General features: G+C 40.9%; 1 protein-coding gene across 1 annotated transcript in view; it reads right to left on the bottom strand.

Moving 5' to 3' along the window:
- The window catches only part of FMN1 (formin 1), a 307,167-nt gene that overhangs the window by 193,981 nt on the left and 91,428 nt on the right, over positions 1-21,758 (bottom strand). The window contains exon 5 of the mRNA XM_022587546.3: positions 20,000-20,150. Coding sequence (XP_022443254.2) covers positions 20,000-20,150 — 151 coding nt within the window. The remainder of the gene's footprint in view (positions 1-19,999; positions 20,151-21,758) is intronic.

Below are 21,758 nucleotides of genomic sequence, written 5' to 3' on the forward strand. Positions count from 1 at the left end.
TCTTTAGCTTTCTGCCTGAGCTTGGCAGACGTGGCCAGAAATAAAAATAAAAATAAATGGTCTGGATAGGCCATGAATGCTGGAAGCACGCTTGGCCAAGTGAGTTCGGCACAGCTACAAAATAAAGAGGATCACAGAAGCTTTCTTCTTCCAGGGAGCCCTCCCTGTCTGAAAAAGAGGAATCATTTCCACACTTATACCTTAGCTAAACACCAAACACACTGAAAGCTAAAGCAGATCAGGTGGGTATTCTGTTCTTCAGCTTAGTCCACGCATTTGAACTTTCTCAGTTCCAGTCGCAGGATTTCCATCTCCAGTGAAGTCGGTTTTATCACAGAGCCTGGAGGACAGGCCCCATGTCTAGTTAAATACAGCCTCATGTGTTATCACCAATGAACATCTTTCGGTCACTTCAGGCAAATTAAGCACATGTGAAATTTGCTGCCTTTCCCTTCTTCCACCAAAAACAAATAAATGAAGGATCTACATACATGGGTACATATTTACTTTCGAGACAATGATATGTATCAAATCTCCACGGGCAGGGCGCTTTCGACTATAGAGAACAAACGAGTACATGGCTTGCCTCTCTCAGGGAGATCAAACAACACAGTGGAGAATACACAGAAAGGAGACAATCTGACTCTCCGAAGCAAAACTCTGAAAAACACTATTTCTATTTTTGTGCCTTCAGACTGGCCATATCTTTTGCTTATGCTTCATATCAACACTCACCAAATTCCACTACTTGGCAAAACTACAGACATTCGGAGGCTGGCACAAAGCACACGTGCTACTGATGACAAGTCAGCTTGCCTCCTTAACAGTAATCCTTTGCATTTCTAAGGCACTAGCTTCCAAACGGACCAAGGTACTTTCCTAATGACCGCTGCATTTATCTTGAAGACATTCTCATGGACTAGGTTGAAAAGCAGGTAGAATCCTACGGTGGAGATGTAGAAAATTGATGCACCTATCCTAAGGGCTTTAAGCTTGGGTGACTGAGCTGATAATATCCTCTGGATTCCTCCAAATCACAAATATAAATCAGTATGGAGTCTGAATTTTGGCTGGATTAGAGAGCAGTATCTTCTGGGGATGAGATATGGTATATATCAGGGAACCCCTAGGTTTAACTTTTATTCTCATTTAACTCTCACCCATTCACATACTCCCCAGATTGGAAATCCTTATTTTATAAGTAATAGAAATCTAATTGGGAAAACAGAGTGTTTCCCAATGGACATTACAAGATGTAACACAAGATGATACATGGTCATGAGGCAGGGTAGCCCGTGGATGTAGGCCTTATAAGCACCCTCTCCCCCCTCCCAAAAAAAATCATGGAAATAAGCAACTGACACAATCCCACTTCACAGCTGTGGCCAGCCTTGTGCCCTCCCTGACACTGCTAATGTGATGGTGACTGGAGATGAGACAGGTAAGCAACTACTTTTCCCAGCCAGTACCACGAGCTAGGGCCAGCTGGAGGGGAATAGCAGGACCAGAGTTGGCAGCCATCTTGCTCTCTCCTCAGGGAGAATGGGCACTCCCTTGGAAACATGCATTTGTTTCTTGGTAGGTGCCCAGGAAAATAAATGCTGACTCAGGTTCCTTGTGCCTTCTTCTCCTGCACTCCACCCCCTGCCACTCTTTGGCATCACACCCAGAGGAGCTGGTTGGCAGGCTCCATGGTGCCATATTATGAAATGTCACCTGACTTGGTGTAAACAAGCCCTCACCACTGATGGCCAGCGTGGGTGGGTATGCTTCGGGGTAGTGGCCTCCATCAACCGGTCTGATAAATGGCATTAAAATAAGCTTTCCACACGCAGCCTGATATCTGTGCCACCAAAAGTTTCAAGGGAAACTAAGCTGCACTGTTCTGTCAAACTGTTAGGTCTGAATCTCTTCCATGGCCTTATTTTTGGGGACACGTAAAATTGCTCAGATGAAATTTACTTTAAGGATTTAGGCTCTTCACCAAGAAATGTGAAAAGGCAAACTGTCATCCTGTCCTGCGTCTGAGAACATATTTGGCATCCCATTCCCTTACTGATGAGACAGAAAAACCCTTTTATTGCTTTTCGGGCCAGTGAATTCTGTTCAGAAAGTAAATGCACAGAGAAGGCCACAGCAGGTGAAGGCTGCGGTGGGGTAGGGAGTGTTGGGCACAGTGGGATTGGGGGGCGGGTGTGGGCAGGAGGTACTTCTGCTGGTTTTGGAGTTTTCCTGTTATGTAGAGAACAAACTCCGAAAACAAAATCACATGCATTTACTCTTGATCAGAGACTCAGGAGAGACATCAGTGCATTAACTGTCCTGTCTGCAGACAGGACCAAAACTACTGTCACACCAAGGTACAGATGAGAAACGTCAGCCTATGATTTCTTAGTGTTCAAGGCCCCTTAAAGAGTGCTTGCCTTAATAAATATGAAACAATTCTAAAACTGACAACTCACCTGGCTAGAAGCAACTAGACAGAGGGCCATACAGCAGAAAAAAAGAAAAAAGAAAAAGAACAGAAGAATATGAAGATATCAACTTCTAGTGAAACACAAAACAAAACACAAAAATATTCAAGACTCTGATGAGGTGAATACTAAGCTTTGGTGGTCAGAAAGTGAGAGGAAACGGTGACTCTCTTTGGGACAGATGTTAACGTCAGGACAACCTGGGAAAGCTCAATTCCATACCTTCAGGTGGTCTCCTGTCATCATGGCTCAACTTTCTCAAAGCCAGGAACTTATTCCATACATGTAACTCACCCTTTAACAGCAGGAAGAAGAATTTATTTACTCTGTTTTAGGAGGGATGGGAGCACAGTGGTTCATTACTCCTGATACACCAGGGGCATGATGCCACAGGACCTCTGAGTCATGTTTTACTCGTTCTTTGTTTTACATTTCTTTATTACAATCTCACTTCAAATTCCTGTCTCAATAACCAATCTGCATGCCTAGCAAAGACTGGGAGAGTAAATGTTCCTTCTCTTCCCCTTCCCACCCTACTGGACCTAGCACTGAAGAGCAAAGGGAAAGCTTTCTCTCCACTACTCTTAAGTTGCATGGGAAACATCTCCATCCTATATATCTCTATATCCTGTAGGCAACGCCCTTAGACAAGTTTGGTGGAGACACTAAAAAACTGTCTATGGTATAAGGCAATTAACAACCTCTGGGATATCCTCTAGAAGTTTAGGGTGCCTGTGAATTAACAGGGACATCCTGAAAAATACAAAATCTCATTCACCAGGTATGGATGAGACCTGTTTTGGATGGAACTGTATTTCCCCTAAAAAAGATATGTTGAAGTCCCAACCCCTAACACCTCACAATGTGACCTTATTTGGAAATAGGGTCACTGCAGATGTAATTAAGGTGAGGTCCATACTGGAGGAGAGTATACCTCTATTCCAGTATGACTGGCATCCTTTTAAGAAGATGGCCATGTGAAGACACAAGAGACACACCAGGAGAAGGTCAAGTGTTGATGAAGGCAGCTATATGCCAGGGAATGCCAAAGATTGCCAGCAAACCACCAGAAGATAGGAAGAGGGGGAGAAGGATTCCCCTACTGGTTTCAGAGGGAGCATTGGCCAACACCTTGATTTCAGACTTGTAGTCTCTGGCACCGTGGAGACAATAAATTTTTATTGCTTTAAGTCACCCAGTTCATGGTAGTTTAAGTTGGCCCTAGGAAACCAATACAAGGAGTGAGAATGTTTTATTTATAATAAGCTTCCAGGTGATACTTATGCTGCTGGTCCATGGATAACACACTTTGAGTAGCCAGGTGACTGCAAATGAATGAATGAATGAATGAAGTATTTTGTTTACTAACACTGGCACTCAGCACAGAGCCTGATATACGTTTGTACGTTTATATAATCCCTAATTCCTAGAGTTTTTTTTTTCTGCTAACTAACTAGCTGGAAATGTACCCCTTCCTCTATCAATTTCCACGGAGTCCTCTTTCAAAGCTACGTGCTCAGTCAAGGAGTACGGCTTTCTCAAATAAGGCCAATCCCAGGTACACAGACAGCCACACTGCCCTCCAAAGGATTATAAATAACAAAGTTTATAAGACCTTTGGGCTTCCTGCCTTATTTATACAATTTCTCACTTAATATTAAGACATTGAATCTAGTCTCATACATATTCTTGGTGGCTCAAATAGGGCTTTTCTCTCCAAAATCTAGAGTGTTAGGCTTTTGAAAAGAACACATGCTAATAATTACTCCAAGCTGGTTAGAGATAATGGGCAACAGAAAAGTTATTATCTTCAATGTCATCCTATGTCTTTGATATGATAATCATTGCGTTCAAGGTATCAGAAATGATGGATGGCCTTTGATTCCGAGCGTACCATGATGCAAATTACCTGGCTCTTTCTCACTCCTGCTTGGAAGGTGAAGAGCTAGTGGGCACTCCTAGCTTCAGGGCCTCCAGCCACTAGACAGCAAAATCTGTGACAAAGCTCAAAGAGAAACACTTCCTCTTTAAAGATACCTAGGGCTACTTTCCCTTTTCCTTTTCATCTAGAACAACCTCGCACATAGTTCTAATTTGCAGCTATTGCTGTAACATGCACTATTTACTACCTAAGTCATTTTACCCTGTTAACCTTCTGGGTAACAGCAGATGACGTAAGCACCGCATTGTTTCTAAGGAGGCTCCCTGAGTTCCTTCTATAAACATAAAATGACGATTCCAGGAAATGTTAGTAAGAAAGGAGAGATGAAAGAGCATGGTATACACATATTTTAAAACTGCTACAAGTTCTGGTTAAGGCTTACAGTCTATAACCCAGCACATTTCCCCTAAAATTAGTCTTTATCATCCTCCGTACTCTCACGGCCCATCTATCACGGAAAGAGAACACATTATATTCTTCAGTCATCCATGGGAATGGAGTAACACCACGATCCAAAATATTTATTCGCCATCATCCATGAAGAATGAGCCTCTATATCCATCTTGGCTAGAATCATGAATATGTGTTCCCTGAGGTTCCCTCATATGGATAGGTCACCTTCTGATAGTATGAGTGCAACAAGCACACAGTAGGTGATTTGTCCGCAGTCCTCCAGATGTCCTACTTCTACTCCTGTGTTCTTTCCCTAGCAATACGTCTCATTCCAGCAAGGATGTGCGTGCCTCATCCATCATGTTGAACAAGGCAATAGCCTCTAAGATGTGAAAATCACTACTTTGAGTTTTAAGGTAGCAGAGTAAAGGCCTGTCCACTTCCCTTTCTCTTATAAAATCAACCCCAAATGATAAGACTGAGGATCAGAAACACACCATCTACCTCCAGTGAAACTAGCAGACCCCCTTAATTTCCAAACAGAAACATGAAGGCAAAAGTAATTGAAAGAGTGGTAAATTCCATGGCAGAGTGACAGAAGGACAAACCTAACTGTCTGCAGAGGCAGGCAGAATCCTGGACATGAATGAATTAGAGGCACCACGTGCTGGGGAAGGGTGAGGTAGGGAGCTAAAAATAAGGGGGTTATTTAAAAGTTAGTATATGGTGCAACTAGGTGCCAGGTGTATAATCCCATTTATCATTATCAGGAAGTATAGTTTCTAGACAAATTCAACCAGACAGACTTGGGACTCGTGGACATCAGGCACTGAGAAGTTGGGATTGAGGTCTTGTACTGGAATGGAGTCATTTTCAAAATTCCACATCCTTTCTTGGAGTCTCTCTCAGAAAAGTGCAGTCAGGCTGACACCCCAGCCCTCAGAGTCAGGTGCCTGGAGAAATTCCACCTGGAAAAATGGATCAGTCTAAGAGCAAAGATAAACAGATCCTGTCATTCAGGGCCCACCCAAATGAAATGGCTGGTCTGCAACTGTTTACCCTACTGTGAGACCCATCATTGGGCAAACCTCATTCATTCATACTGAGCTTCCATCCAGGCTTATCATGCCTTGATCTTATACATAAAATAGCAGCCAAGGATCACCAATTATTTGAGATAATCCTCTAATGTGAAATACAGAGGTCACAAAAAAATGTAAAAAGAGAAACTTGGAAGAAGGGACAGAAGGAAAGTAAAAAGCAAAGGAAAATGTGAAGAAACTATAATTTATAAATTCAGAAAGGCAACTGTATTCTTTAAAAAATGAGCTTCTATAAATTCACATAGAATTCTGAAATACAAAAACCCTTGTCTACCAAAATAGGAAGTCCATGGTGACTGTTTAAAATTGTATTCACAATAGACAGCAGAATACCAGACAGATGGCCAGAGAGGGCATTGAAATCTGGTGCCCCTGAGGTGCAAGGTGGGAGCGGAATGGGGGGCAACAGGAAATCTTTTTTATAACAATTTTTAAAGCTGTGAAATATTATAGAAAAGAGTAGCATGTGCACGTTTATGTATAGTTTAAAGGACGACAAAAGTAAACCATGTACGGGCGTACACCTTACCAAACCGAGAACTGTTAACACCTTCAAAGGCCCTCTATTTTCCCCTACAATTCACCTCCAAAGGGACCATGTTTTCTAAATTGTATATTTATTATTCCCTTGCTTTAGAAAAAAGGTTTTGCCACAAACGTATGATTTCATAAAATTTTTTGACTTTTCATGTTTTTAACTTCAGACCAATGGAATCATTCTTTTGTGACTTGCTTTCTCCATTGAACATCGTGTTTAAGAATCATCAGTGTGGGGTTTCCCTGGTGGCACAGTGGTTGAGAGTCCGCCTGTCAACGCAGGGGACGCGGGTTCGTGCCCCGGTCCGGGAAGATCCCACACGCCGCGGAGCGGCTGGGCCCGTGAGCCATGGCCGCTGAGCCTGCGCGTCCGGAGCCTGTGCTCCTCAACAGGAGAGGCCACAACAGTGAGAGGCCCGCGTAGCACAAGAAAAAAAAGAATCATCAGTGTGGATGCATGTAGCTGTAGTTGAGTCTTTTTTATAAAAGCTGTGTAGTATTCTGTGATACTCCTCCACTCTAATGTTGATGGCCATTGTTGTCATTTTCAGGTTTTTGCTATTACACTATGCTTTTACGAACACTCTCACGAGTCTCCTGGTACAAAGCTGCAAAAGTTTGAGCAGAGGCTGTACATGTGTTCACGTGAACCAGACACAGCCAAACTGTTTTCCAAGTATATAGAACAGCTGACCTTCCCATTAGCAGCAATCAGAGTTCTTACTGCTTCACACCCTCCCAACATTTCACAGCTACACTTTTTGATTTCTGTCAAGCTGGTGGGCCTAAAATGGTATCTCTGCATTTCCCTAGCTGTTGACTTGTTGATCATCTTTTCATTTATTTAGTGACCATTCATTCCATGACAGGCCTGGTCATGTCTTTTGCCCATCTTTCTATTGGAAGGTAACCATTTTATTACTGACTGGTAAGAATTCTACAGATATTTTGGGTAGTAATTCTTCTTCAGTTAAATATGTTACAAATGTCTTCTCCAAGCTTGTGGCTTATCTTTTCATACTCTTCGTGGTACCTTTTGAGGAGCAAGAGTTTTAAAAATTTTAATGTAATTTTATTTAATGTACTTATTTCTTATTTGATATGCTTTTTGTGTCTTTTCCATGTGAGGTTAAAAAATATGCTCCTATATTCTTTTTTTAAAAAAAACTATTAACTTTTTCCTTTCTCATTTATGTGCTTGATACATCTGGAATTGATCTTTATTCATGACATGAGGGAGGGAGTCTACTTTCTTTTGGAGAGATATATATATATATTTTTCCAATTTTTAAAGTACTTTTTTTTAATAGTCATTTTTGCCCACTGATCTGAGAGACCACATTTGTCATATATTAGTTTCCAGATATGCATGGATCTGCCTCTGAACCCTCAATTCTTTCCATTGATCTTTGGGTTTTTTTTGTGCCAATTATTACCACACTATAGCTACCTTACTGCCTATTGCTTTATTTTTCTTGATATGAGGTAGAATAAGCGTCCTACCTGGTTTTTCTTTGTCAGAATTTTTAAATTTTTTTTGAATTTTATGTTTATTGTTCCCTTGCATTTTAAAAAACAGTTTGCCACAAATGTATGATTCCATAAAATTCTTTGGCTTTTTATGTTTTTAACTTCAGGCGAATGGAACCATTTTTCTGTGACTTGCTTTTTTCACGAAACATCATGTGTAAGGTTATTTTTGCAACTCTGCTCTTCTATACAAATTTTTAGAATAAGCTTGTCAAATTCCAAATAATCCTACTTAGATTTTGATTGGAATTACTTTCAAACTAGAAATCAGCTTGGGGCTGACAACTTTATAATATTGGTCTTCCTGTTCATGAAAAGACTATGTCTCTCCTTTTATTTAGGTCTACTTCAATACTTTTGCTATACTAATTTTTTATTCATTGCTGGATTCCATTTACTAATACACTGTTTAGGATCTCCACATCTATATGAGAGAAACTGACCTGTAACTTTTCTTTCACTTCCTGTCCTTGTCTGGTAGTGCTATCAAGACTATATTCTAGCTTTGAGCATAACATTCTCTATTCTCTCAAGTATTTTGTGTAAGAAGAAAATGCTTGGTGTAATAAAACCATCTGGGCCTGGAACTTTCTTCATAAGAAGATTTTAAACTATGGGCCCAATTTCCTTAATATTTATAGAACATTCCAGTGTTTTATTTCTTCTTGACTCTGCTTTGGTAATTTATATTTTTCAAGAAAGTTTTAAATTTTATGTTATTTTCATTTATTGCCAAAAGTTTGGTCATGGTATCCTCTCATCTTATACATTTCTATCGCATCTATAGTTACATTCACTTTTACTTTCCTATTATCTTTATTTATGTTTGTTTGTTTTGCTCAATTGTGCCTAAAGTTACTGAATTTTGGTTTCAAAGAATAAACTTTTGACTTTATTGATCTTCTATATTGTATTAAATTTTTTAAAAAAAATTTCCATTCTCATCTTAAAATGCATTAGGTTGAACCATATGAAATTCTAAATATTTGATCACATTTGACCTGCAAAAATGGCCTTTCCTGTTGTTCAACCTAATTTTTCCTTCAAATTTCTTTGGTTTGCTTTTCTTTTTCTAGCTGTTAATTTTGGATGCTTTATTTTTGACCTATCCTTTTTTTCTAATATAAACACTCATGACCATACATTTTAGTGATACCCTTTGAGTCTTAAAAACCAGTATTGTTTGAATTATAAGGGTTTTCTGAACCCCATTATAACTTCTTTCTTGATCCATGAGTTATTTGCAGGTGTGAATGTAAATGTTAAAAGGCAAGGAGGCTTTTGTTATTGACATATTTAAATTATCTTTTTGCTATCGGTAAATTATTTCTAACTTAATTTCATTGTGGCCAGAGGATGGTCTGTACGAAAAATGGCGTGAAATTTGTTGAGGTTTTCAGGACCTTTGTTTTTCTTAGGTCTTTTAATATTGCTCGACTCTTAAAATTAATCCATGCATTATGCTGTTGGAGATAAACTATAAGTGGATTCAATCTGATTATTAATATAGAAACCAACCTAAAATATCACACTTTAAAGAGCGTCATCATCACCTAAATCAGTGATTCTAGACATGATTATATTTATTGATTTACAGCCTATCATGTTCTAAAAGGATTTAAGGAAGCACCCTTATGTTGCCTCCCAACAGCCGCCATACTTAAAAATTGTACTACCAACACAGATTACTATGAAAGCCAAATAAAAATAGTACTGGAAAACGCTGACAAATTTTATCATCTTTTTGTTGTACTGCATGGTTTTCTCTTGGCACACCTTGAGGACATTCATCTCTGAGCATCTAGCTTAAATTCATTTGTTTTAATTACACAGCTGTGTCCCAATGGGACACAGACAGACAAATGAGAGGGTGAGATGGATCTCTGCTAGCCCTCTGGGGGTTCAGGAGTCATCCCTGCATAAGAGATGAAGCTTCTGGTTGGAATCCAGCCTCCGGTTCTCTTTTAGGGGTGACACTAGGGGATTGTTCATTGTCCTTATTCCTACTCTCGATGGTCATGACGATGGTAGCGATAGTGTGGTTGAACCAGCAAATATTTATGCATCAGACACACAGCTAAACACTTCACAGATTATTTTAACTCTCACAATCACCCTTTGAAATACGTACATACTATTATTATTCTCACTTTACAGGTGAGGGAGTGGGACGGAGGAGCCTTAGAAAGATGAAGGGACTTACCCCATGGATAAAGAGATGACTCAAAGAAAAAGCCAGGCCTGTGCGGTTTCCAGAAAGCCCCGCTGAACCACAATGCTACCACCTTCCATGCTTAGACTGCGCGTGACTCCCCCACCCCCACCCCCCACCCCCCCCCCCCCCGGTGCCCTGGGTGTGCAGGAGGAAGCAGCTGATCGGAAGCCTTGAAACTGGCTTCCTGGTGGCTCTGAGGCAAACACACACCAGGATCTTAGCCAACTGGTGTGAACTCCCTGTGCTGGCCTGTGAGTCTTACTTTCTCTTCCACGTACCTTCGGCCTCAGAAGTTCATCCCTTCCACTGGTGGCAACTGAACGGCTGTGTCCTACAGAGCTGAACTGTTCAGATACCTCCACATCCCAAGAGCATAAGTAATACACAACAAAAACATCACATGGCCCAGTTTCTCCAATGCCTTACTAAATCATTCTAAACATCGCGTAGGCTTTAGGCATTTTGCTGCTTTTCTGAACTACATTCTTCTCTAAGCAACCATCTCAGTGTCTCATTTTTTCCATTAGTAAGATGATTATAGCACAGAGTGAACTATTTATAATGAGGCCCAGCTCAGGCACTGTGGCTTTCAGTTGGCTTCATTTTAAATCCATCTTTCTTTGTTAATTAATGTGCCTTACCCAGTGTTGTAAGTAACACTCATTTCTGTTCCTGAATTGAGCGGGGAGGAAAAGAACCACACCCAGAGTGAAAGATCCAACGTCTTCAGAATCATTTCGAATGCCATAACAACTTGAAAGCAAACTTTAAAAGTCAGTTTTTGTGTTTGTTGTAAACTAAGGAAGGTGTACAAGAGAGTCTACAAGGCAGTCAAAAGTGATGTGATAATTGAGTCCTGAATTAACCCCCTGGTCCTTGCGGCTCCACACTATGTTTAAAGACCACGCCCCCACCTCCTAGGACATTTTGCACATGCAGAATGTCTAATGTGACTAATAAGGTGCCTAGCATAAAAGTTAACGAATGAAAATGAAAACACTAAAACTCAGGTTATTTAGTAACCAGGGCCTGGAGCCAGATCCCAGTTAAACCACTCTGGTGGTGAAGGAAGGGATGGAAATGCCCAATAGGTTCCATCTGGCTGCTGTGGGTCAGTCTAGAGCCTCACGGCCCTTTCAAATTAGCCTCCCCACCTTCTCCTCTCCCTGACGATTGAGGGGCTAAGGGCAGTCCTCCTCACAGGGTACTGGGGAAGTCCACGTAAAGGGCTTGGCAGCAAAGGAATCCAGCTGAAAGCAAGCACCGCTCCCCAGCTCTTCCCGGCCCAATCCCTTTTGTCATTCATTTCTCTGGAGGGCCCCTAACCCTCCAATCCCATTTGTACCCCACCGAGGAGATCTGATAATGGTGCTGGCAGAGCTGTGGCTTTTCAAAACTTCTGGCAGGGGCCTCGCTGACCCATAACTTGCCTACACACATGACTTCTTCTCATACTGTCTTTGTAAATTGACCATGGCTAACCTTGCTGCCCTAATCAGATCAATCAGAATAACATTTCTTTAGCTGCTGCATGCTGGCAGCCTCCTGGGCTGAGGCGTGACTCTGAGTCAGGCTCAGATACTGAAGGCGGATTTTGGAGTTTCCAATGGTCTCGGGTTTCCTTAGCTTTTATCACAGTTGGTGAGCTTTGTCAGGCCCGTGTTTACAGCCATGCAAATTAGCCTCAGCTGGAGAGAAACCAGGTCAGGCCTAAAGGAAATCAAGCTCTGGGCTAAAAGGTACTTTATCAAAAAATTGTAAGTGTAGCCATAGTACTGGGGGCAAGCCAGACTGTCCTAGGAAACCGTGGACGGCTGTGTCTGGTGAAACCTGAACTCTTGGCTTGGCCTCTGGACCCTGGAAACGTTATGGAGAGATGGAGGGGAGAGTGCCCCACCAGCAGAACGGGGCTGGCCAACTCGGCCATTGGCTGCTGCCGCCAAAGACATTTTCTGTTAAGTAGAGACAAGTGTGAGGAGGGAAATATTGCATCTTCGGGGGAAGAAACATTGTGTTTGTGAGGCTGGTTTGCAGTATATCCCACATTACTCACTGACGAAGCAAGGTCCAAATCTGAGGTTGCATTCTACTCACACACTCGTATACACTGAGTTGTAAAATGCGTGTGTGAAGGTGTCCACGTACAGATATGATCTGATACTTTGCATCTGGAAAGCATCTTTAGAAACATCCGCTCCAGAGGCCATGACAGTTACAGAAACTAAGGCCAGAGAGGTTACGTGACTGGACACACAACCGCTAACTAGTTACCTTCAGGACCAGACCTCTGGCGCCTTTCCATTGCAGTTTTCCCCATCAGATTCCAGCCCTTCAATACCCCAGTACATAGAGAAACTTGGCTTATTTTAAAATAATCCTCCAATACGTTTGTCTCTTAAGATTAGGGGATTATTAAAATCCTAACAATTACTCCCTGAGCTCCCACATACCTGTGACTCATACACCGTGGTGCTGATGGTGTCAGGCAGTCTGATCTATGGGTCTGAGCGCAGAGATGTTGGTTCACATGTGACACCTCTATCTGCCCTCTAATAAATAAGACAAAAGCTGGTGGATCTTGAGTGTCCCCATTTGCAAAGTAGAAGTGATGACCATATCCTTGGAATTCATCTAATTAAAGTTTACCTTTCGACTGATGAGAGACCTGAGACCCAGAGAATTTAAAGAACTTGCCCAAGATACAACAGTTGGCTAAGGTCAGAGCCATAAGTAGAAACAGGGTCTACAGACACCGAAGCCAGAGCGCTTTTCACTAAACAATGACCAGGAAATAAAATTCAGACTTCTCCAAGTGAATATAAAGTCAGGACTTGTAGTTAAATTCAGACCAACAGACCATTTCTCAAGTGATTAAGAACAGATTCTGGGGTTGTTGCTGGATTCATCTCCTTGCTCTGCCACTTAAGAGCTGTGTGATGCTGGGCAAGTTACATAACCCCTCTGAGTTCCAGCTTCCTCATCTAAAAAATGGCAATAATCATAGAACCATCTCACTGGGTTCTTGTGATGACTGGATAAAATGTGTGTGTGTGGTGTGTGTGTGTGTGTGTGTGTGTGTGTGTGTGTGTGTGTGTGTGTGTGTTACGCAGGCCCCTCACTGTTGTGGCCTCTCCTGTTGCAGAGCACAGGCTCCGGATGTGCAGGCTCAGCGGCCATGGCTCACGGGCCCAGCCGCTCCGCGGCATGTGGGATCTTCCTGGACTGGGGCACGAACCCATGTCCCCTGCGTCGGCAGGTGGACTGTCAACCACTGCACCACCAGGGAAGCCCCACGACTGGATAAATTAATACATGCTAGGCACTTAGCCAAAAACCGCTCACCTAGCATTAACCATTATTATTGCTATTGAAATCTTGTTGTCATCTTCACTTGAAAGATTCTACATAAATACAAGGTTATTAAGACTTCTGTTCGTGTTAAGCACATACCTATGGATGCACGTGTATGTGTATGGGGCTGTTTTGATCTTTGTGTATATTGGAGATGTGTGCACTCTGCAAGGCATTTATGAGTTCATTTTGGAAGCACCCAGGTGACCTGGGTTTGTGACTTAAATACACATATAAGATCTTTGGGCATTCTTGTTATTTCCTCACATACTTCTTGCTTAAAACCGGAGGCCAGAGAAGTCCTGCCACCACCAAGGTCCCTGCACCGGCAGTCAGCCTCAAACCACTGTCTACCTCCGGCCAGTCACAGTCTTAGAAAACGTCCTGAATTAAGCATAAATGAATGAGGTCCAGGAAAATATAGGTGAGATTTCCAAAATTTTACTCAACTAGGAGTAAAGAATAAAATACGTAAAAAAAAACCCAAATATTTAGAACTGTCATCTCATAGGATATCTTGTAATATCTAATCAAACCTCTTTATTTTCCAATTAGAGAACCCCAAATCTATATTCAAATACATCTTCCCTCCCTTTAGACATGGACAATTAAAAAAAACCTCGTGTGTGTGTGTGTGTGTGTGTGTATGTGTGTGTGTGTGTATGTGTGTGTGTATGTGTGTGTGTATAGTGGGGAGGTGATTCCAGAATCAGTCCCAAAGGGGCTAAGTCTAATACTTCATAAATTTTTATATTGCAGTCATTCATTCTAAGCACTGGAACTATGCCTACTAATGATATCTATTCTACTAATACCTACAAGCCTTTCTAATATTCCTTTGGCTCCCAATACTTTGAGTGGATAATTTGCTGTGAAATTTGGCCCCATGGTCCACAATAAAGAGATTTTACAAGACGAAAGAGGATACTCGAGGGGTAGTTACACTCTTGTAGGCTCCATTGCTCCGGCTCTAGGACAGAGGCTAATTTAGCTCTGCAGAGCTGAGCATTCGAAGGTGTCCTCTTGTGGTGTGGGTAGGAACTGAGCACCGTGTGATCCTGCAGCTGGCTTGAGGTACAAGTCCAGATTAAGTTACTGTTCAACAGCCAACAAGAGAAACATAGTCTAACTCCAAGAAAAATATTCAGATTCAACATTCTGAAAGAATCATTGATATCCATACTTGACAAGTTCTAATGACCTTTTTTTTTAAAAAAAATAAGTAAATAAAGTAAAAGTACAGCTTAACTTTTTGGGCTGTCTTATTTCCACATAAAATTTACAAGGCAGAATTTTTGTAGGTTGGTGCTTGTCATGGAGTAGAAGCTCCCGTTTGCTTTCAGCAGGTTTGGCCAGTCAGGGGCCTTTAAAACCAAAGAACAGGAAAGCCCAGATCATTCCAGATATCACTCAAGGAATCTGGACATAGCACCAATGACCTCAAGGTCATGTATTGGTGCAAACAACACACGGGCAAGTGATTTCACTCACTACCATAGATGATAACCCCTAACCTCACTGCTCATTTTTCAAACACATGAGTAATAGAAAGGGCTTGGCAAATGCATTCCCATTCCTGGGGGAAAAAAAAATAATGCACATACCTTACCGGGGCGGCCCAGAGAAATTATCTTTGTACACAAAAGCTGAAATTATATAAACGTGGAAGGCAACAGATTATGAAAACCCTATAAATGTATGTTCTCCTTCCACGCATCCCCCCTCCCCACTAAACTGAGACACCAAGTCTGGGATTTGAGAGTTACAGCTACGATCCTGGCCAAAGTGACCCAATTACAACTGAAAGCTTTTGGCTCCAGGAAGTTTCAAAAGACCAGTGTCTGCAGGACCATCAGCACCCCTCCCTACCCCCACTCCCACCAAGTGCTCAGGGAATAGCCATTATGTCATTAATTCTTAAGAAATATCTATTAAAAAAGGCCAAGGGAGTGGAGTAATTTTATGTATCTTACAGAGGAGGGAACAAGCACGGACATTATTCATAATTTCAAGAGAGGAATAATATTGGCAGGTCATGCTGATTTTCTGAACGTTGTCAGGCAAGTTTAGAAAGCAATTGGAGAGTTCACTGGAGTAGCTACTTCTCTGACAGGCACCAGGACAAAGAATCTCAGACACATTCTGTCTGACGAAGGCAGATTTCTGGCTCCTTGTCAAGGCGCGGATCTACCTTTCCCCAGAACAAATGTAACTTAGAGATAGTAGAAATATGGGCATATTGACAGTGAAAACCCTTATGTTACAGTGCAAAAAGACTATATAAACCAATGTAAGATGAACTACTAGATGTCTATATACTCTGTTAAAGGAGCTGAAGAACAGGAATGGTCTAGAGATGACCATTTGCAAATAGTTTCAGACAGGGACACACTCATGTTTGAAGACCCTCAACAAGCTTGTGGGAATAAGCGGTGGTCAAGAATTTCTTTGCAAAGCTTTCATGTTTGTTCATAAACTAAGAGATTAATACATAGTTCTAGAGAATACTTCAAGTACTTTCACAATCATGATTTCATTTTATCCTTGTAATGACCCTGTAAAGGGTTGTTACTCCCTATTTGGTAGAGAAAGAATCTGTGTGGAAAAGTTAAACAACTTGCCCTGAAGGTTATCAGAGAGCAAAAAAAATAGAAGATAGTACTAAGTGTTGCTGGTACAGGCAAGAGCTGATGTTTTGAGTTCTGGTTCTCAATTTGGTGAATGTTATGTCTGTGGTGGCAGAGTGGTCTCATGCCACAAATGAAGACGGCACAGGCCTGAGTAGGCAATACGAATTTGTCATAGTTAGTATTTAACGTATAGCTAATATTTAAAATGATTGATGGGGGTCAAAGGAAAACAGCTCCAAATCTACATATTGTTTCATATTATTTCGTAGTTGGAGTTATACATGGTATCTTTTTATTCAAAGATTTGGATTCCTACTGGAAGAACCTGAAGAAGACTTTGGATAATTTCACAATGTAGGACGTATTTTGGATTTGCACGAGTGTAGCTGGATTTTGTTGATGATTCTAAGAATGGCTACTCTCATTATAAATGTTAAAATCAATCATCCCAGTAAAAGCTGTTACCAACATTAAGTGAAGCCAATTACTGTTTAAATTCAGGGGAAGTGAAGACACATGCTGAGGCTCTTCTACATCCTCTCAGGTGTCCGTCATTATCAATGTCTTCCTAGCTAAAAGCGTACAAACCCTAGAAGTCATCTTCATCTTTCTAGGTCTCGTTTCTCATGTGCCACATGAGGGCACTGAATTAGATGATCAGGAAGGTTCCTTCTAATTCTTAGACTGTATCGTACTAGAAAACAGGATCCCAGCCCAGTTTAAGAAGATATGTATCTGTTTGTTTTAAATCAGTGCCAGTGATGGGAACTTTAAATGCTGTTATAGAAGATGAAACTAGAAACTCGTATCTGAGTTCAGCAGAACGGTAACAATTCCGACAGTTCTGACTAGGAATGTGGGATGTGCAGAGGGATGCAGACCACCTCCACTTAAGAGATGCTCACGTCTGTCTCAATGCTGGCAGAGTCCCTGCGGCCAAGATTCAGAATGCTGGATTTTTAAATCTCTGACATATACTCTACTTCCGTCACCATAAAAAGATCTATCTGGCAAGTGTCTCCTGGTCACCTTGTATGGGAACCATTCTGTGGTTAGGCTAACAAAGCTGGCCTCCAGGGCTGACACTCCTCAGTTGCTCACAATCACTAAAATTCACTTTCATCTTCATTCTCAGAGAACAGAAAATAAACATGACTTTCAGAAGAGACCAAGGGATCCATCTTGATATTGGAAATCTGGCCATGGGCACAGAAGGGAGGCGCCTAGGAGGCAGGTTCAGAGTTTTCTGGCATTGACTCAATTCGTTTTTTTTCTTTACAACTTAGAATCTCAGCTCTAAGGTAGGACACAAGCTCACTGCAAACTCCAAGCACCCTCAAGACTGCTCCCCTTAAAGAAAAAAAAAGAGAGGCTACACGTGTGCACAGAGTCTTTGGGGTAACAGCAACCTCACTGTTCAGAAAGATTAAAGAGTTTGAATAAAGGATATTTTCCCCCTCAGATGGAGAAACAAACACATCAAGTACTAACCGCCTTAGTGAAAATCCTTTGTTGAAGAGGCAAATAATTATGAGATAAGAAATAAGAATAAACTACCAAATGCTTTGATGTTTTAAAAACAAATACTTCAATGTTTTAAAAATGCTCATTCACCAAAACAGAAATAATTAGCTTTATGAGTAAATAACATGTAACCAAGCATCCAGAGAGAGAAACACAAGGAGTAATAGCAAAAGAAAAAGAAAAAAGAAAAAGAGAACGAAAGTAAGTTTAATATGATATTGGGTAAGAAAACATTCAGAGGATTTCCTTGATGGTCAGAGAAGGCTTCCTGGAAGAGGCAAAATGAGGCCACTTTTGGAATACAGAGATTCTGCTTTTGCCTTTTGTATAGAAACAATTAGTCTTCTGTTCCTATAGATGGCATTTAAAAAGCCAGCTGGCCAGCAAAACGCCCTTATTTCCATCTCATAGGAATCTAACTGCACATCAATATATTCTATAGTCTATCAGTTTACTTCTTGCCGTAACTCAATTGTTTCATGCGATACATCCTCTTAAAAGATTTGCTCTGATATTTAATCATTATTGGGATCACATTTTTCAATCAGGAAAACACAATTCCAGTGAACTTGTGAAAAACCTTGACCGTGATTTTCATGTATAATTTAAGTCAGTGGGCACACCTGATTTGATTAACAGAAAACTGCATCCGGACTTTTGCCATTTCCCCCCCACAAGGCACAGCTCATTTCACAATCATGTTACTTGAGATATGAACCAATGGATGAACCTCACTATATAATTTAAGAAGTGTTGATGAAACTATCATTCAGTATTACACACCTTTCAAAACACTTCTTCAAGCCCTCTTAGATTTGAATTTCACAGCATCCTGCTGGGTCAGGTAAACTCAGATATTGTTAATCTTGTTTTATAGAGAAGAGAAAATATGGCCTGGAGAAGTGAGATGACCAGCCCAGGATCACATCGCGAATCAACAGCAGAGCCAAGTACTATACAGTCGACCCTTGAACAACTAGGGGTTAACGTGCATATAGCTTAGAGTCAGCTTCTGTATCCGCGGTTCCTCAGCACCCGCGATTCAATCAATCACGGGCTGTTTCGTACTGTAGTGTTTACTATTGAAAAATATCTGCATATAAGTGGACCCGTGCGGTTCGAACCCATGTTGTTCAAGGGCCAACTGTTTTTCCCTAATACCATCTATGCTATTATCACAACACTGTTTCAATGCAGAGAAACAGCAGCGGCGGCAGCAACAGTAGCAAAATGAGAGCAGCAATTACTTGCTGAGGTTTGACTGGGTACCGGGCACTACGGTAGCCCGTATATATATACGATGTCATTTGATCATTACTCAGAGCAATATGGATAGATGTCATCTCACGTGACACTGAGGGGACCAAGGCAGACTGAAGGAACTTTGACTTGGGGCACGCAGCCAGTGCATGGCGACCGTGGCGACTCACCTCCACATCTGTCTGATTGCTTGTGAATCCTGACCTTGTCCTCTGATGGCTGGCTGGTGGCCTCAGATTTCTAGCCCTCAAGTCTGCTCAGAGGTCACCTTCTCAAGGAGGACTACCTTGAACACTCCATTCAAACCCGTAGCCCCCATCCCTCCCTAACCCCGAAAAAGTTGATCCTCCTTACTCTGCTCTACCACATGATTTGATTTTTTGTTTCTGACGTTTATTGTTAATAGAAGCTCCAGAGGGCAAGGATCTGTTTTCTCGTTTGTTTGCTTTTCTTCACCAACATGCCCCAGGTGCTCAGACAGTGCTACCCACGAGAACTTTTTTTAACGATGGAAATGTTTTATATCTGTGCTATATTGTAGCCACTAGCCAGAAGAATAAAACTGAAAGGTGGCTGGTGCCACTGAAGAGCTGAATTTTTAATTTTATCACAAATAGTCACATGTGGCTAAGGGCTACCCGACTGGATAGCATGGGCCTAAAACAAAATGTAGCACAGACTCCCAATAAATATTTGTTCAATGAATGAAGTTATAAATAAGTGAAGAAGACATTCTCCATATAGCCTACAGACTACTTTTCACTAACTTTTGTGCATTTTTTCAATAGAATTAGTGGCTGAAAAAAGTCCAGATGAAGAAAACAGTTTGAAAATTCAGACAGCATGACCAAAATAGCAAGCACGGATTTCTCAAACTATTGGCTCCTTTCTGTCATCTGTGACTCAAAACCTTTCAAAACATTTTTTGAAAACAGAGGGAAAGCAAACCAGCAGCACATAATAAATTCCCATGTATGACAAATATATACATATATATATATATATATATAATTACAAAGATTACTGTAGTCACTCAGTACCTTTTTGATCTTGTTTTTTTTCTCATAGGACTCTGACAGAGGTTTCTTCTTCTGCTGAGGTGTGTCTTTGGAGAATAAATACTCAAATTCGCTAGTATCCCGAATATCAGGTTCTTCTAAGGAATCCCACAAGGTTGGTGTAGAATTTTGGCTTAAAAGAGAAAATGGCAAGTTAAACTTAAGAAACAAAAGAAAAGAGAATACAGTGAAATCCTTAATTCATTTTTTTAACTCCTTAAAAAACTCTAATAACGCTTGAAGAAAAACTTTTTACGATAACAGATTTTTTAAGTCAAAATATACTAAGTATTAAAGCAAACACACATTTCCGAAAGAGAATGGTCCTTAGATATAACCAAAGAGAGAGAACCAAAGAAACCCGGTGGGATCAGAACTCCTGGGAGTCAGATTGTTGAGGCATGGAAACTGCCCCTCCCTCACTTTGTGTCATTTCCATGACGGGTAGAAATGGGCATCGTATAAAGATTGAAACAATAACCAATTCTGAGACATTCATAGGATAATTCTTAAATAGAATGAAAATGGAGTGCTTGGGTGAAGATGTGCCCTCCTTTGAATTTTTTTCTATTCGTTTCAAATATGGTTCTCAGGTTTAGCTCAGGTTAACTCAGCTTAAGACCCATATATGTGAACAGGCTGTGCTCATTTAGAAATACTTGATTTTATAATACACCACCCAACAACAGGATTAACAATAAAAACAAAGCAAAACCCCTACTGCACCAGCCCCCGCAGAGATTTCAGCAAAAGCAGCCATGGGGAGACTGTGTTTTGTTTGTTTGATTGGTATTTTTCTCTCTCTAAAAACAGGGATACCCTAGTTTTGAAACAAAGAAAGGGAAGAAGATATGGGAAATCAGGTTCAGAACAACTGCCCCTGAGAGCTGCCTTAGATGGTTTACTATCCAGGCTCCTTTCAGTCAGAACACATTTTCTCCCAAACGTCTACTTTCTTAACTTACTTTCTCGTCTTGTTTTAAACACTTTTAATGCTCATAGACATTTAATAAAAAGTCTCATCTACACGTCAAACATACACATCAAACATGTGTGTATGTTATGATCCATAATATCTACAAGTACTTTGTTTCGATATGCATTTTCCCAATGAAAACTAAAAGAACTATTACTACATGGGGTGGTCCACGCAAATTTTTTGATACTAAAAGACAATTTTTCTTTTTTTTAAAATTTTTGAATTTTATTTATTTTTTTATACAGCAGGTCCTCATTAGTCATCCATTTTATACACATCAGTGTATACATGTCAATCCCAATTGCCCAATTCATCACACCACCATCCCCACCTGCCCGCCACTTTGACAATTTTTCATATTTGAAGCAGTTGGCAACACTGGCTTTTCAGATCTGAGTGTTCACATTTTGCTACGTGTCTGCCTTTGCTGTGAAATATGACATTTGGGTTCTGGCCCATAACAAAACTGAACATTTGCTTCTCTCCACTTTTTTTTTTAATTATAATTTTTCTAATATAATATTTGAGGTGTTTAAGAACATACATGTGACATATGTAAGTTATAATGTATAATAGTATAATGAATACCTGTGAAATCATCATCCAAGGGCTAGAACATTTCCAGTGAGGTACATCCATCTATGTGCTCCTTCCTCAGCACCGCCCCCTCCCTCCCCCCCGCCCCCCTTAACTTCAATTCGAAACATGAACACCTTTAATGTTAAATGCTTTTCTCAGCTGCACTTGGGAAAGGGGATCTTG

This window comes from Delphinapterus leucas, chromosome 2 (assembly GCF_059928025.1).
Source record: "Delphinapterus leucas isolate spDelLeu-1000000601 "Yukka" chromosome 2, BTC_Dleu_Yukka2, whole genome shotgun sequence".
Classification (NCBI taxonomy): Eukaryota; Metazoa; Chordata; class Mammalia; order Artiodactyla; family Monodontidae; genus Delphinapterus; species Delphinapterus leucas.